At 40.9% G+C, this 15,698-nt stretch overlaps 1 protein-coding gene and 1 pseudogene across 4 annotated transcripts in view; both read left to right on the top strand.

The window, feature by feature from the left end:
- PARP4 (poly(ADP-ribose) polymerase family member 4) overlaps positions 1–15,698 on the top strand; it is an 85,803-nt gene that overhangs the window by 67,716 nt on the left and 2,389 nt on the right. For all 4 annotated transcript variants that reach the window (XM_019652403.1, XM_019652402.1, XM_019652405.1 and 1 more), the window contains 3 exons: positions 2,882–4,087; positions 5,952–6,051; positions 12,501–12,633. In XM_019652403.1, the coding sequence (XP_019507948.1) occupies positions 2,882–4,087; positions 5,952–6,051; positions 12,501–12,633 (1,439 nt within the window). The remainder of the gene's footprint in view (positions 1–2,881; positions 4,088–5,951; positions 6,052–12,500; positions 12,634–15,698) is intronic.
- On the top strand, positions 13,227–15,610 carry LOC109388005 (nuclease-sensitive element-binding protein 1 pseudogene; annotated as a pseudogene).

The raw sequence follows: 15,698 nt of genomic DNA, 5'->3' as shown, positions 1-15,698 counted from the left end.
AACTTGGGCCAGTGAAGCAACGTCCTCCACAACTAGACTGAAGAACAAAATGACAGCAACTTGTCTGTTCCCTTTCCCCCAATTCCCCAGCACTGTTCCCATCCCCCCAATTCCTCAATTAAAAAAACACACACACAAAAAAAAACCTCAAGCTACCTTCAGAAAGAGGGTGGAGGGAAAAAAATAGAGATTTAAAAAAACACCCTAGTCAATAGCACCTTGTAGAATACACAAGACAGCATTCCTTTCAGATTCCAAAGGAAGCATTTCAAACATTAAAAATATAAAAACAAGTAGCTATTTAAATGTGCTTTGGTTTTATATGATCTTGCTTGAGGTTTGTTTGTTTGTTTGTTTTTAAGATTTTTTTTTAATTGGGGATTTGGGGGAGGGGAACAGTGTTGTGGAATCAGGGAAGGGGAACAGACAAGTTGCTGTCCTTTTGTTCTTCAGTGTAGTTGTGGAGGACATCACTTCACTGGCCCATGTTGGTATTATCATTGCGCTCTTCCTGGGTGAGGCAGTCGCTCCCGGGTCATTGGACGGCCTCTCACGGCAGCTCACAGCAGCTCACGGCAGCTCACGGCAGCTCACGCCATTGCCAGAGACTCATGGCAGCTCAGCTCCAGGTCGAGCTGTTGTTCACCATCTTAGCTGTAGAGGGCGCAGTGTCACTGGCCCTCATGTGAGATTCGAATAGGGGCCCTGCTGCTCAGAGCTGGCTTCCCAAGCTAACTCTTAACCAGCGCACCACTCGGCCGTCCCAGCACTGAGTTTTTAAGTGTGTGAACAATTGGTATGCAGATTTTTAAATTAATTTTTGAAAAAGCAGAAACTACCCTTAAAATTAACTGATCTCATATATAGCACAGAAGGAAAAAAATCATCTTAAAAAATACTTCAGAGATCTGACACTAAAGACTCAAAGCATAAACTCGTGTGGTGAGAATACAGATGACTTCCAGGATGAGGTCTTCAGCCAAGTCACATTCCCAGACTTGAGGTTCCTGGTCAATCTAATTGATGAATATCAATTTCTATGATTCATCCTCAAGAACAGAGTAGCTTTCATATTAAATATTTTGAAAATAGGGAGAATGCTACATGCTTTGGAAAGTAACGTTCCTGGAAATTTTATATAAAACCATCTTGACTTGCCTTTTGTATTTTAATGTTGTTTATCTTTTTGTCATGCAGGTTTTTAACGTAGTCACATTTAGGTTTCTTGGTTCTGTTTTCTATCATTTTGTTTTTTGTTTTTTTTAGAAATATCTTCCTGTTCAGAGGTTATGCTTTTTAAAAATTTCCCCTTATTTATTTCTTTAAGTGGATTTATGGTTTCATGTTTACATTTAATTTTCCACCCAACTGCACTCTGTCCTCATATAATAGGAAGTATAGAACCAACTTCATTCTTTGCGAGATGGCTGCCCCCTTTTCCTAACACCATTAATTGAGTAATTCTACTTTCCTCCCATTGACTTAAAATGCCATCTTTATCATCTATTAAATTCCTATATGTTTTAGGATCATTGCTGAACCATGTGTTCTGTTCTGTTGATCTGTTATAATTATTGTAATTTCATAAAATGCTTTAATAAGTCTAGCCCATCTCTATTTTTCTTTTTCAGTTTGCTTATCTAATTAAAAACATGTTTTTTTATCAGATAAACATTATTTTTAACTATTACTTTGCAATGTTTGTGTTGTCATATTAGTTATTTAAATGTACACTTGAAACTTGACTGAGTTGGGAAAGGACTACTTTTTTTTTTTAAAGATTTATTGGGGAAATGGGGGGAGGGGAACAGCGCTGGGGAATCTGGGGAAGGGGAACAGAGAAGTTGCTGTCCTTTTGTTCTTAAGTCTAGTTGTGGAGGACATTGCTTTGCTGGCCCAAGTTGGCACCATCATTGCGCTCTTCCCGGGAGAGGCAGATCAGTCGCCGGCAAGCCAGACGGCCGCTCACAGCAGCTGCTGGCCACTCACGCTGGCTGCCAGCTACACACGGTAGCTTATGGCAACCCACTGCAGCAGGGGACTGCAGCCTATGCCGTCGCTGGTGACCCACAGCAGCCCAGCTCCAGGTCGAGCTGTTGTTCAGCATTTTAGCTGTAGAGGGCAGTGTCACTAGCCCTCATATGTGGGATTCGAACCGGGGCCCTCTGGCATCCCAAGCCAGTTCTTAACCAACACGCCACTTGGCCGGCCCAGGACTACTTTTTGTAAATAGCTCATTTAATTGGTAAAATTAGAGGCTAGCCAATTCCAAAATACCTCAAGGACCTGTAATTCATATAAAACTGGATTTTATTTACATGCAACTTTTTAAGGAATATTCTTTAAATTATATTCAAACAATAGTAGTAACATAGCACCCATCATTCCCTTTTGTTGTATATTTTGTTCATATTCTGGTATAAAGATATATTCATTTAGTTACTTTAAAGCTTTTGAAAAAATTTTTTCAGTGTTCTCATTTTCTTAATATAGCTGGAATGCAGTAAAGGACTGGAATAATCTAGTTCAAGTTGTCAACTTATTTAAGGGCTAATTCATATAATGTGTGATACTGCTAGTTGTAAAATCTTGGGCAAGTCACTTCTATGGTCCTCAGTTAAAATGAGAGGTGTTTAAAATTCTGTGATTGTGATAACCAAGAGAAAGATCTGTGACAGATATACCGCTGACATTCTCTCAGATTCCATATGTGTAAAATGAGGCTGTTTCACTTAAATGATCTTGACTAGCTCCTCTTTTCAACGCCCTGGAATAAGCAGTTCCTTGACTCTTGGGAAGGCAGCTATATGGAAAGACATTTGCTTGGTTGTTCATTTTATTCTGTGTTTTCCCTAACATCACAATTTTTTCTTTTGGGCAGCCTCTTTCAGCATCCTCTGAATGGCATGAAGAATTCCTATGTAAACATTTCACTAAAAGAAAACTTAAATCATCTAAAGTGGAAGTTTTTGAAGATTTTGAATTTCTTAGCTTAGGTTTCCAACAACCAGAAGAAGCTTTAACACTTGATTTTGAACGTAGAGATGTGGAAAAGCCATTGGATTTAAGTCAGATTAATTCACTTAAACACGAAAGAATTAAAGCACGGTTTACAAAAGCCATTTCACCAAAAATGGCTGCTCCTAGGTCTTTTGCTGCTCCTGTTTCAGCCCATTTGATAGCTGCCTGCTCTGCTCCCAATCCTCCCCGCTTACTTGCTCAGAGCTCTCTTTTTGGTTCTCTTGCTAGTCCCAAACAGTTTGGTCCATCTAAGAATGACCAAGGCCTGAAGACTAGCCTTCGTACTGACACTTCCCTTGAGTGGGGTTCTCCTCCCAGACTGCCACCTTTTGGTTCTTCTCCTGGTTTGGCTTTTTCAGCTGCCTCGCTTAGCTCCAGACAGCTTGATCTACCTGAAATTGATGATGGCATCTGTGGTTATGCTGGCCCTTCCTTTGAGTTGGATTCTCCTCCACAGCAGAATTTTTTGTTTTCTTCTATACCTCCTCCCCACCCTGGAGGGGTTAGCTTTCCTCCTCTCCCTCTACCAGGAGGGGTTGGCATTCCTCCTCCTCCTCTTCCTCCTCCTCCTCCTCCTCCTCCTCCTCCTCCTCTACCAGGAGGGGTTAGCTTTCCTCCTCTGGCTGATTCCTCTCCTCTTCATTTCCCAAATTCCCCAGCTGCCTTGAGCACCAGTCACAAGCAGCCAGTACATTTAATGGACCTTGATATTCCTGCCAGAACTGCTACATGTTGGGGAGAATCATCAGATTCTCCCCAACATGTAGGCCTGGCTGCCTTAAGTTGTTCTGACACAGAAAATGATGAAAATTGGAGTGATTCTTCCCAATATACATGTCTGGGTTTTTGTGAAACAGAAAATGATGAAAATTCTTTTGAAATACAAAGTGATGAAACACGAAGATTTCCGGCAAGTAGGCTTTTTAAAGGGATGACAAAATTTGATATAACAAGAAGAGATTTTACTGCAAGATTTCAGGCACTAGAAGATGAGGACAACATAGTCTGCAAGCAAAGCTGGAGGAATTTTGTGCCTTGGACTGAACTCTTCAGTCTGCAAACAGAGGTATTAGTCTTATTTCTCTTGTGTCTGTGGTTAATTGGCTTCATAGTTTAGAACAGTGCTACTCAAAGTAGCTGGGCATCAAACTGTGTGTGAGCAGGGCATAGTGAGTTAAGGGACTTGTGCCAGAATGTAAATCAACACATTGCTTCCCTTACTGAGAAAATCTTGTTTAAAAAGAGGGGCGGAGGGGGGCGACAATTGAACAAAACGGTGTGCTCAATGATGACTGTTTATCTATCTACTTACAACCTTTAGGCCAGAGTAACATGCTTGTGAATGTTAATATTCTTCAGATGAAAATTAGCCTCCCAGAGTGGGTCATGGGGTAAGACCTTAATCCCCTAGGTTCTAGAACTGATGAATTGCAAGTCCAGTAAAAGCCCCAGTTGTGAGGTAGAGCAAGGTACTGGGAGTATAATCCAAGTATTTTCACAAACGGCCTTGGGAATGTTAGTCAACGTGTAAGATTGTGTTAGAGCTAATCGTTCCATTTGTGAAGTTAATAAAAAAAAACACCCCATGAATTTAGCTCCTGCAAGGTACCAAGACCGACTATGACACCTGTAGTTATTTATTTTGCTGTAGTTTAATAGCAAAAGCAACATGATTTAGCATAAGACTTGGTTTGAATCCCACCCCTGCCACTTTGTGTTTTGGGGCAAGTCAGGTCACCTTTTTGAGTCTCAGTTTCCTCATCCTTATAATGGGAATAATAACAGTGTCTACCTCGAGTGGCTCTGAGGTTTAAACAAGATGGTAACAGCTGCCCAGCTCCCTCACCTGAAGGAATGTACGTGATGAAAGCAGTGTAGGAAACGGGGAGAGCCATTGCTATCTGTGGACCCTGGAGCCAGACTGCTGGGGCTTAAATCTTGGTTGTGCTGCTTGTTGGCTGTGTGACTGGACAAGTTCTCTAACCTCTCTGTTCCTCAGTGTCCTCAATCTGCAAAGTGGGTATAGTAATAATACCTCCACAGGAGTGGCTGAAAAGATAGAACAGTACCTGGCTCTAGTCAGTGCTGGTTGGCTCATATTGTCACTGCTGTTATTTTCAAATTATTGCCATAGATCCTTTAACATGCCCACCTGCCTATGACATCATCCTCCTTTCTGCTCCCTATATGAGTCCCCCTGGGGCCCCAAGTCTGTCTGCTTCAAGGTTAGAATCCCCATGTTGATGTTTACCTCACTCTCGTGATCACAGCCTTAACAGCAGTGACTCTTAGCTGCAGTGGGTGGGAGACAGTGAACACAAGGAAGGTAGTTTCAAATAGCATGCTCAACATAATTTTATATTTAGTAAAAAATTGTCATTTGCATGTTTCAGACATCGTAAGGACATGTTTTTAATGTTGAACCAAAGGTTTGGTGCTATTTAAAAGTCTGAGAGAGGGCCGGCCGAGTGGCTCAGTTGGTTAAGAGCTTGCTCAAGAGTTTGAGCTCTGAGTAACACCAGTTCGATTCCCGGCCCAAGTTGAGCAGCCGCTGAGCTGCCAACAGATGGCAGGATGGCTCAGCTTAAAAATAATAATAAAAAAACAATAATAATAAAAGTCTGAGAAACATTGCTTCAAAACATTGCTAGAAGAAAAAAATACATAATACTGTTGTTAAAAATCTCTACACATGAACCTCTTTTCAGACTTTTTATAAATGCCACCAGATGCTCAGTGTCCATAATATCTATGAGATTACCCAAAACACTGTGTCACTAGTATTTGAAGAACTTTGATTTTACAGTAATAAAAATTTTAGAAAATCTTAATAAACTAAATTAAACTAATTGGAAACTTATTCATCCCATAGCTTCTTATGGGATAAAATTTCAAGAATGTGGCTTAAACTTGTTTTCTTAACTTCTTAGGATGGCTTCTGGAAACTTACGCCAGAATTGGGATATATATTAAACCTTAATACAAATATTTTAAACAGCTTTCTTGAACAAAAAGGCATTCGATCTCTAGGTAAGTCACTGTTTTTCTGTTCATTAAATGACATGCTCTTAATGGTTATAAATTTTTTGTAAACTAGTGTAGTAATATAATAATTATGTAAGTTACATATGAATGGAATTATATTTGTTAATCATCAAAGGAAACAGGTGACTAGTAAGATCTAAATCTTAAGCAGCTTAACACAAAGATTACTCTGTTGCCCATATCACAAGTCAGTATTGGCCAGCAGGGAAGTGCCACTCCACATAGTCATTTTCAGACCATACTGTGGCTCTGCCATCATCAACGTGTGTCTTTAAAATTACTCTGGTGGAAAGAAAAGAAGAAAAAAAGATGACTGTGGCATCGTCTACATGGTAGACAGGAAGGAGAGAGAGAAAATGTAGCGTGAACTAGTCACAGAGTCCCACCCAGAGGCAAGAAGCTGGGAATTGTGCTTTAGTTTTGTGCCAGGAAGAAAGAAGAGCTTCGGGGAGCACCAGTCAGTCTCCCCAGCGCATGCTGTTCAAGCTCTCTGGACCTGTTTCTTTTAATGACAATGAACGGGATGGACGAGGAAGTCCTAGACATCCTCAAAAAGCAAGTGGTTTGAAGGGCAAGTGCTAGCTAGCCCTAGGTTAAGAGATTTTTCTAAAAGAAAATAAAGATTATTAAACAACTAGCCAGTATTCATTGAACAGCAGTGTCTATCTACCCCGCCATCTCCTCTAAAGTTTTCAGGTTCCAGGCCTGTTCCAGGGTCAGCATACTCTTCGCCTGTTTGACTTGCACTAGACTAAAAAAGGATTTATGAAAATTTACATGAGGAGAGAGTTCTAGAATGAAGAGCTTGTACCTGATTAACGGTCCTGCCAATAACATTTACTAGCTCTGGACAAACTATTTGAAAGCTTCTCTCTGAAGGTCTGGAATACAATTTAAAAGGCAGGCAGAAACAGGAGGGGACGCGGTCCTTGAAAGAAGGGAAGTAACCATATCATTGATCTGGTTTTTCACTTGAAGGCACTTCTCAGTTCCTGAGACACACGGGGTTTAGAATTGAAAAAGAAGATCTCAATGGTATAATGACATAGGGGTTGGAGTTCCAGGCTGCCAGAGTGACTGGAAGTTAAGGGCAAAAATCCTAGAAAGAGGGGAACTCTGAAACCTGCACACAAGTTCCCTCAGTCCTTGGCTGTCCCCTAACCTTGAGGTCAGGGTGTGACCTCAAGGAATCCAGAAAGAAGCAAGAGCTGAGCAAAGGTTTCAGCTGCTGCCCAGTGTTGGGGAGACAGAGTTTGGGTTTCAAATGACTGCAAAATAGAGAGACTTGATAAACACCTTAGGCATTCCATTAAAACCCAAAAGGACCGTATAAGGACCATGTCTAATGATTGAGCACTGTACCACAGATGTACTTTTTAATCAATGGTGCTGGGACCACCAGACAATAAGGGAAAAAGTACACTTTGTTTGACTCTACCTTACACATACTCAAAAATCACTTCCAAATAGATTGAAGACTTTGGTGTGAAAGGCAAACCATAAAACTTTTAGGAGAAAATGTGGGAAAGTATCTTTGTGATTTTAGGATAGGGAAGATTTTTAAAAACTTTTTATTTTGAAATAATTTTAACCTTGATGAAAAGTTACAAATATAGTACAAAGAATACCCATATACCTTCACCCAAATTCCCCAGACATTAATATTTGGAAACATTTGATTTATCATTCAGAGAGAAATTTCTTAATGCAAAAAATAAATACAAAAAGGAAAAAATTATTAAGGTAGGCTGCATTAACATCAGAAATGCCTTTTCATTAAAAACGAATAAAATTTAAAACATGAAAAGACATACACACAGGAATAACATATTTGCAACACAGATAAACAGTGTATAAACAAGTTACAAACCTTGGTAGAACTAAGTGATGAGCACAAATGTCAGCTCAGTGGGTGTTTCTAAGAGGGAGCAGAGGAGAATGGGACTGGGACACAGCTCACAGACACTCCCAAGGTACTGATTATGTTCTGTTTCTTCTTTCTTTCTTTTTTTTTTTTAAAGATTTTTTTCTTTTAATTGGGGAATTGGGGGAGGGGAATGGCGCTGTGGAATTGGGGGAAGGGGAACAGACAAGTTGCTGTCCTTTTGTTCTTCAGTCTAGTTGTGGAAGATGTTACTTCACTGGCCCAAGTTGGCACCATCATTGCGCTCTTCCCAGGCGAGGCACATCAGTCGCCGGCTTCTGGACGGCTGTGGCCAGCTGCTGGCTGCTCACGCTGGCTGCTGGATACACACGGCCCATGGCAACCCACTGCAGCAGGGGCTGCAGCCTACGCCATCGCCGGCGACTCATGGTAGCCCAGCTTCAGGTTGAGCTGTTGTTCACCATCATAGCTGTAGAGGGCAGTGTCACTGGCCCTCATATGTGGGATCCGAACCGGGGCCCTCTGGCGCCCCAAGCCAGCTCTTAACCAATGTGCCACTCGGCCGGCCCTATGTTCTGTTTCTTAAAAAGTGTAGGTGGATACCACCTCATACCCCTTAGGATGGCTACTATCAAAAACAAAAACAAAAAATGGAAAATAACAAGTGTTGGTGAGGATGTGGAGAAGTTGGAACCCTCAGTGGGTGGGAATGTAAAATAGTGCAGCCGCTATGGAAAACAATATGGCGGCTCACCAAAAAAATTAAAAATAGAGCTACCATATGATTCAGCAATTTCATTTCTGGGCACATACCCAAAAGAATTGAAAACAAGGCTCAAAGAGACATTTGCACAGACATATTCATAGCAGCATTATTCACAAGAGCCAAAAAAGTAGAAGTGACCCAAATGTCCATTGATGAATGGATAAAGAAAATGTGATATATACATATAAAGGAATATTAATCAGCCTTAAACAGGAAGGAAATTTTGACATGTGCTACAACATTATGCTAAGTGAAATTAGCCAGACACAAAAGGACAAATACTGTATGATCCCACTTATATGAGGGACATACAGTAGTCAAGTCCATAGAGACAAAGCCGATGATGTTTGCCAGGGGCTGGGAGGAGGTGGGAATGGGGAGATAGTGTTTAATGGGTACAGATATCAGTTTTTCAAGATGAAAGAGTTCTAGAGATGGATGGTGGTGATGGTAACAGAACAGTGTGATAGCACTGAAGTGTACACTTAAAAATCGTTAAAATGGTAACCTTTATGTTATGTTTATTTTACTATTTAAAAAATTATAAATGGGTAGTTCATACTTTGGTATTTATTATATTATTCATACCCTATAAATATATTATTATCAGTTGTATCTACTCAATATTAATTTTTTTAAATTTAAGTGTATGCTTGGGAAGATTTGAGATATATTTTTGAGAAAGAAATATCAGGCTTTGATGGGTTGAGTGGGGGCAGTTGAGAGAGAGGAGGATTGAGTATGGGAAGGGAAAACATCAACTGTAGACTGAGCCTGGTAAAACACTAATAGAGTTATGTTTTGGATATTTAAAGTCTGACATGCCTGGTACACATTGGAAAGAAAGCCATAGTTGGTGACAAGAGACTAGAGCTCAGGTAGAGGTCAGAATTGTGAAGACTGGGAGACCAGCAGTATTTGAAGACATGGGCCATGGGCTTGTATGAAGCCACCTAAAATAGAGGGTCACCTAGAACAGAGGAGAGGATGTAGGGCCATATTTGGGCACACCACTATCTAGTGGTTACACAGAACAACAACTAGCAAAGAGACTGAACAGGAATGGCAGAGAAATAAGACGAGTATGGTGTCACAGGTACCAAGAGGTGAAATTTCTTTATGGGTTTTCCCAGTGTTGCTCTGTATATCTCCAGATTATCCATGGTATTTTTCTGTATGCATGTGTTTTTCTGCCTTTTTTCCTCTATGTGTAGTTTCAAGATGTCTGATTTTTTTTCTCTGACTTGTTTTTATATCTCTCTATCCAGCTTTCTTTCTCTTTTATCCTCATATTTGTTTCTCTTTTGTTTTTCCTTCCCCTTCTGAATTTATTTTTTAAATGACTCTGATATACTATTTAGGTACTTTATAATTTTATTATTTGTGGTATTGTTGAATAGATGTATATGTTCTTTATTATTTTTTGTTTTCAGTTCTATATGTTGCTTTTTTTAAAGATTTTTTTTATTGGGGAATTGGGGGAATGGGAACAGTGCTGGGGAATTGGGGGAAGGGGAATAGACAAGTTGCTGTCCTTTTGTTCTTCAGTCTAGTTGTGGAGGACGTTGCTTCACTGGTCCAAGTTGGAACCATCATTGCGCTCTTCCCGGGCGAGGCAGATCAGTCACCTGGCTTCTGGACGGCCGTTCACTGCGGCTGCTAGCTGCTCACTCTGGCTGCTGGCTACACATGGTAGCCCATGGCAACCCACTGAAGCAGGGGCTGCAGCCCACGCCGTTGCCGGCAACCCACGGCAGCCCAGCCCCAGGTCGAGCTGCCTGCCGTTCAGCATCTTGGCTGCAGAGGGCAATGTCACCGGCCCTCATATGTGGGATCCGAACCGGGGCCCTCTGGCATCCCAAGCCAGTTCTCAACCAATGCGCCACTTGGCCGGCCCCTGATTTGGGTTCTTAGAGAAGTTATCTGACAGAAATCCTAAAAAGAAAGTAAAAGTTTAACACAGGTTTATTAAGTATTTCTTGGAAAATGAGTTGAAAATTGCAAGCACTGAATACTTTTTAAGGCATCTATTGAAGATAACTTTGAAAAGCAATGTCTGTCATGGGAATGGAGATCCCAAGATCAGAATAGTGTTTACCTGTGAAGAGCTGGGGGATGGTTTGGAGGACAAGTAAGGGCTTCAACTTTATAATATCTTGTTTCTTTTAAAAGAGAGAAATTTGAAGCAGATGTGGGAAATTGTTAAAAGTTGACCTGCTACATGGTGATAGGGATATTCATACTATTCTCTTTACTTTTCTGTATGTTTAAAATATTTCATAATCAAACACATGTATTGCCGCGATGCAGACAGTGCTGCTACATATCAAACATCTTAGATGGAAATAATGATAATTTACCTGGGAAACTATCAGATGAATCAGTGTGCTGTAATGATGATGAAGATTGTAGGGGAGGAAAAATAACTTTCCCTCTACTCTTCTAGGTTCTTGGCTGAGACCCTATCCCCACCCCTACCCTTATACTAAAAGACAGATCAACAAGAAATACAAATGATTTTAATTACGTAAGAATGGGAGCCCCAAAAAGATAAGAGATGAAAGGCAGACAGGCAACTGAGCTCAGGAAAGGGGTAGGGGTCTGGGACTCAAAAAGGGGGAGGTAATTCACAGGAAGGTGAGGCGGGGCAGCGTCTGTTTAGCAGTATACAGATATTTGCCCTGCCATGCAACTATGTCTCTCAGATGAAAAAGTTATCTCTGGAATAGCTCTCTTCCTGGTCCGACAGGTCCGTTTCTAATTTCTTTTAGGCCATTAAGGGGAGTGGGTGTTCAAAAGCTTTTCCTGACTCTGCTGGGTCTTGATAGCCTTCAGCTCAAAATTATCCACAAGCCAAAGTAGCACATTCTGGGGTAGTTGTTATGAACCCCACCCCTTCAAGATAGATGTGGAAAGTTTGGTTTCATGAAATGTGAGATTGGCAAAATAAAAATATTTGAAATCTAATTTTTTATATAAAGTGATTTAAAATTGCACTTTAAAAAATAAAAACCAGTTATCAATTTCTGGATTCGGTATATGTAAACATTCATTTTTAATTTTGTTTTTTTCATAATGTAGTAAAATATCTTGATTTGGATAAATAACGCTGGTTACCTATAGGTACTATTAAAATAATCAAGGAGAACAATTTAATTGGTTTAAAATTTTTTTATCTCATATTTCATGAAAAGGACAGTCTCCACTCTCGAGTGCAGAGAACTAAAAAGTAAGGGGAAAGGGCTCTAAGCTTCTATAGAAAGAGGCAAGCAGGAAACAAGGAAGAAGTACTGGACTTAAGTCCATTGGTAGGGATACATATATGACCTTATTTAGAAAGATCAAGGGACAAAGAAATAAGTATAGATCCCGGTTGGCTTGAAATAATTTGATACACTGTACTAAGCAGCCATATCAATTGTTTATCTGTTGTATATTTAGGTTTTCTCTTCTGAGCTATTTGTAGCCAGAACCTAGAAAGCTGAATTTCATCAGCATAGTTTACCCATGTCTGGTTGTTAAAGTTGGCAAGGAGGGGAGCTCTGATCTCATTCAGTTTCCTAACAACCATCAGGATAATATGACAGGCACATGTTCCAGTCGTTCTCATTTTTTATTTAAATAGTAGGCTAATGAAGGACCATGAAAAGTATGACAGAGTTTTATAATCTGCTAATGTGTTGTGGTTTAATGCTAATGTGATTCTTTAGCAGAACTTTTATAACTTGGCACAGTTTGAGGTGCAGAGTTTCCAACACACCTAAAAGAGTTTTCCACTTTCAGGTATAAAAGGAAGAGAACGTCTTCTGGACCTGATCGCCACACTTCTGGTACTCCAGTTTCTTTGCACCAAGTTGGAACAAGAGGGAATAGTCTTCAAATCCCTGATGAAATTGGATGATGCCCCTATTCTCAGGTTTTTTCTCATTTTTTTCCATATATATATACATATATATATATATATGTATATATATATTAATATTATGTAATATTTACTTATTTTTTACATTTAACTATAGCAGTAAGCAACTCACTTAACATTTTCAACCATTTCTGACCTAAACCTTATAAGAGGCTACATGGAATTATAAGTACAAAGAGAATATCTCACCTGCACTCTTCTGTCACCAGCAGGGCACACACAGTATTTTTGCCTCTTCGGTTACACAGGAAACTGGAGCTAGAGAGCTGAAGTGTAGCTTACACTGGAGCCCAGACCTTTGGCTCCTGGCTTAGTACTCTTTTCACTGTAGTATGTGGATTCTATGTGCTTTTGGGAAATCGGCAATAAGATTGTTGCGACCAGGCCTGTTCCCAACAATTGCAGTGCCTGGGACAAATGGAAACCCACCTGCTATAAGTCTAAGTATTTAAAAATTATAAATCAAACTTGCAAATTGTTAAATAAAATATGTTCTAAAGTTTTACCTTGACAAATCTAACTCATAACCACCTAGAAGACCAGGTTCAAATTTAGAATTATGGGATCACTTGACATTTTATGCCAAAATGTGGCCATGTGGAGAGAGCCAGTCCTGGGGCCCTGGCGACAAGCTCTTGGCTCTGACCCCTGGTACCACAAGAGGCTTAATGTGCACCTATGAGTACACCTTACCCATCAAAACTCCATCCATACCCTATCAAATGGCCACCCTCTATACACACGCATGCACACACCTGTACAACTTGCTTATGTTTTGTTTTTTTAAAGACAAGGGGTAAACTAACAAAATTAATAAAAATATTTATAAAGGAGGAGAGGTAGATGAAAGCTAGGTTTCTCTTCATTCTACTCATTTAATATACCCCATTTCACTGTTTTGACTTAGAAACTATAAATATTTTACATAGTAAAGGTCAGATGTCAGAGAATAGAGATCACACATGTTAATTATACATGGGGCGCACTCAGCAGTGTTTGGGATACCAGCAAGTAGATGGCCAGACAAAAGGGGGAGAGGAAGGACCCATACATTAAAGAGCATATGAACCAAAGACAATGTGTAGACCTTGTTTGGATCCTGATTTAACAAAATCCATTGTATTTTTTAAAAAGACGATTAGTGAAACAAACATTACCTGGATTATTTTGTGATATTAAAGAATTATAACTATAATAAAAAGTTCTTATCCCTTAGAGATACATATTTACAGATGAAATTAAAATAAGTAGACCTATTCTTACCCTGTCACAAAGACTGATTATATTCCCTATTCCTAACAGCATCAAACAGAAAATAGGTACTCAGAAAATAATTAATTGAGCATTTTACTATATGTAAATTATACCTCCATTTTTTTAAAAAGCAACATCTTCTCATTAGTTTGCCAAAACAACTCCTTGAAAAACATGTAAATTATTAAATAAATATCAAGAAAAACCTTCAGAGAACTAGTAGATGGGACTCGAAAGTTAGTATTTGATTTAATAGGCAAAACCAAAGAGGCACTTTGTCTATTTAGATCTTTTCCACCTATGATAATCACTTCAACAAGTATTAACAACTTTGAACCTACTTTTGCATTGCAAATCTCAAAGTATTAAAGCAAAATTGTAGAGTTCGTTAGGTAGTGGGAGCAGAGAGCAGACCCCAAAGAGTCCTGAGCAGCAGCGCCGCCGCCGCCGCCGCCGCCGCCTAGTTGCCATCGCTCCCCAGGCGGAGCCGCAGCCGGCCCCAGCCGCCATCACCGCAGCCGTGAGCAGCGGGGCTGAGATCCAGCAGCTGCCCTCAGCTGCAAGTGTCCGGCAGCAGCACAGCCGCTCCCTGCAGCAGCCTTACATCAGCGGCGCCTGCTGGTGGGAACAAGGTCATCACAACGAAGGTTTTGGGAACAGTGAAATGGTTCAAGAAACGGATATAGTCTCATCAAAAGGAATGACACGAATAAACACACCTTTGGGGGTGACCGGTTAGCTCAGTTGGTTAGAGCATGGTGATGATAACAACAAGGTTGCCAGTTCAATCCCCGCATGGGCCACTGTGAGTTGCGCCCTCCCTAAAAGAGTCAACTATGCCATTGTAGCATGAAAGCAATGTGCAACCAATAACCATGGCTGTTCCCCAATAAAACTTAAAAACAACAATAACTACAACAAAAAATGCCTTTGTACACCAGATTGCCACAAAGAATAACCCCAGGAAGTACCTTCGCAGTGTAGGAGATGGAGAGACTGTGGAGTGTGATGATGTTTGAGAAAAGGGTGTGGAGGCAGCAAATGTCACAGGCCCTGGTGGAGTTCCGGTGCAAGGCAGTCAATACACTGCCGCCCGTAACCATGATAGACACCAACCACATCACAGGGCTCCTCCACGCAATTACCAGCAGAATTACCAGAATAGTGAGATTGGGGAAAAGAACAAGGGATCAGAGAATGCGCCTGAAGGCCAGGCCCAAGTGTGCCGGCCCTCCCGCAGGCGGCAGTTTCCACATCACTACATGCAGAGACCCTATGGGCTTAGACCACAGTATTCCAGCCTTCCTGTGCAGGAAGAAGCGATGGAGGGTGCTGACAGCCAGGGTGCAGGAGAACAAGGTAGACCAGTGAGATCAAATAGGTATCAGGTATAGACCACGAATCCGCAGAGGCCCCCTCCTCACCAAAGACAGCCTAGAGAGGACGGCAATGAAGAAGATAAGGAAAATCAAGGAGATGAGACCCAAGGTCAGCAGTCACCTCAACGTTGGTACCGTAACTTCAATTACTGACGCAGACGCCAAGGAAACCCTAAACCACGGAAGGGCAGAGACAAAAGCAGCCAATCCACCAGCTGAGAATTCGTCTGCTCCCGAGGCTGAGCAGGGTGGGCTTACCGTCTCTACCATCATCCGGTTTTGTCATCCAACAAGAAGAAATTAATATGAAATTCCAGCAATAAGAAATGAACAGAAGGGCCGGCCGAGTGGCGCGATGGTTAAGAACTCGCTTGGGATGCCAGAGGGCCCCGGTTCGGATCCCACATATGAGGGCCAGTGACACTG

This window comes from Hipposideros armiger, unplaced genomic scaffold (assembly GCF_001890085.2).
Source record: "Hipposideros armiger isolate ML-2016 unplaced genomic scaffold, ASM189008v1 scaffold_178, whole genome shotgun sequence".
Lineage (NCBI taxonomy): Eukaryota > Metazoa > Chordata > Mammalia > Chiroptera > Hipposideridae > Hipposideros > Hipposideros armiger.
Note: the sequence above shows the minus strand (reverse complement) of the source record. Positions and strands in the feature narration are given on the sequence as shown.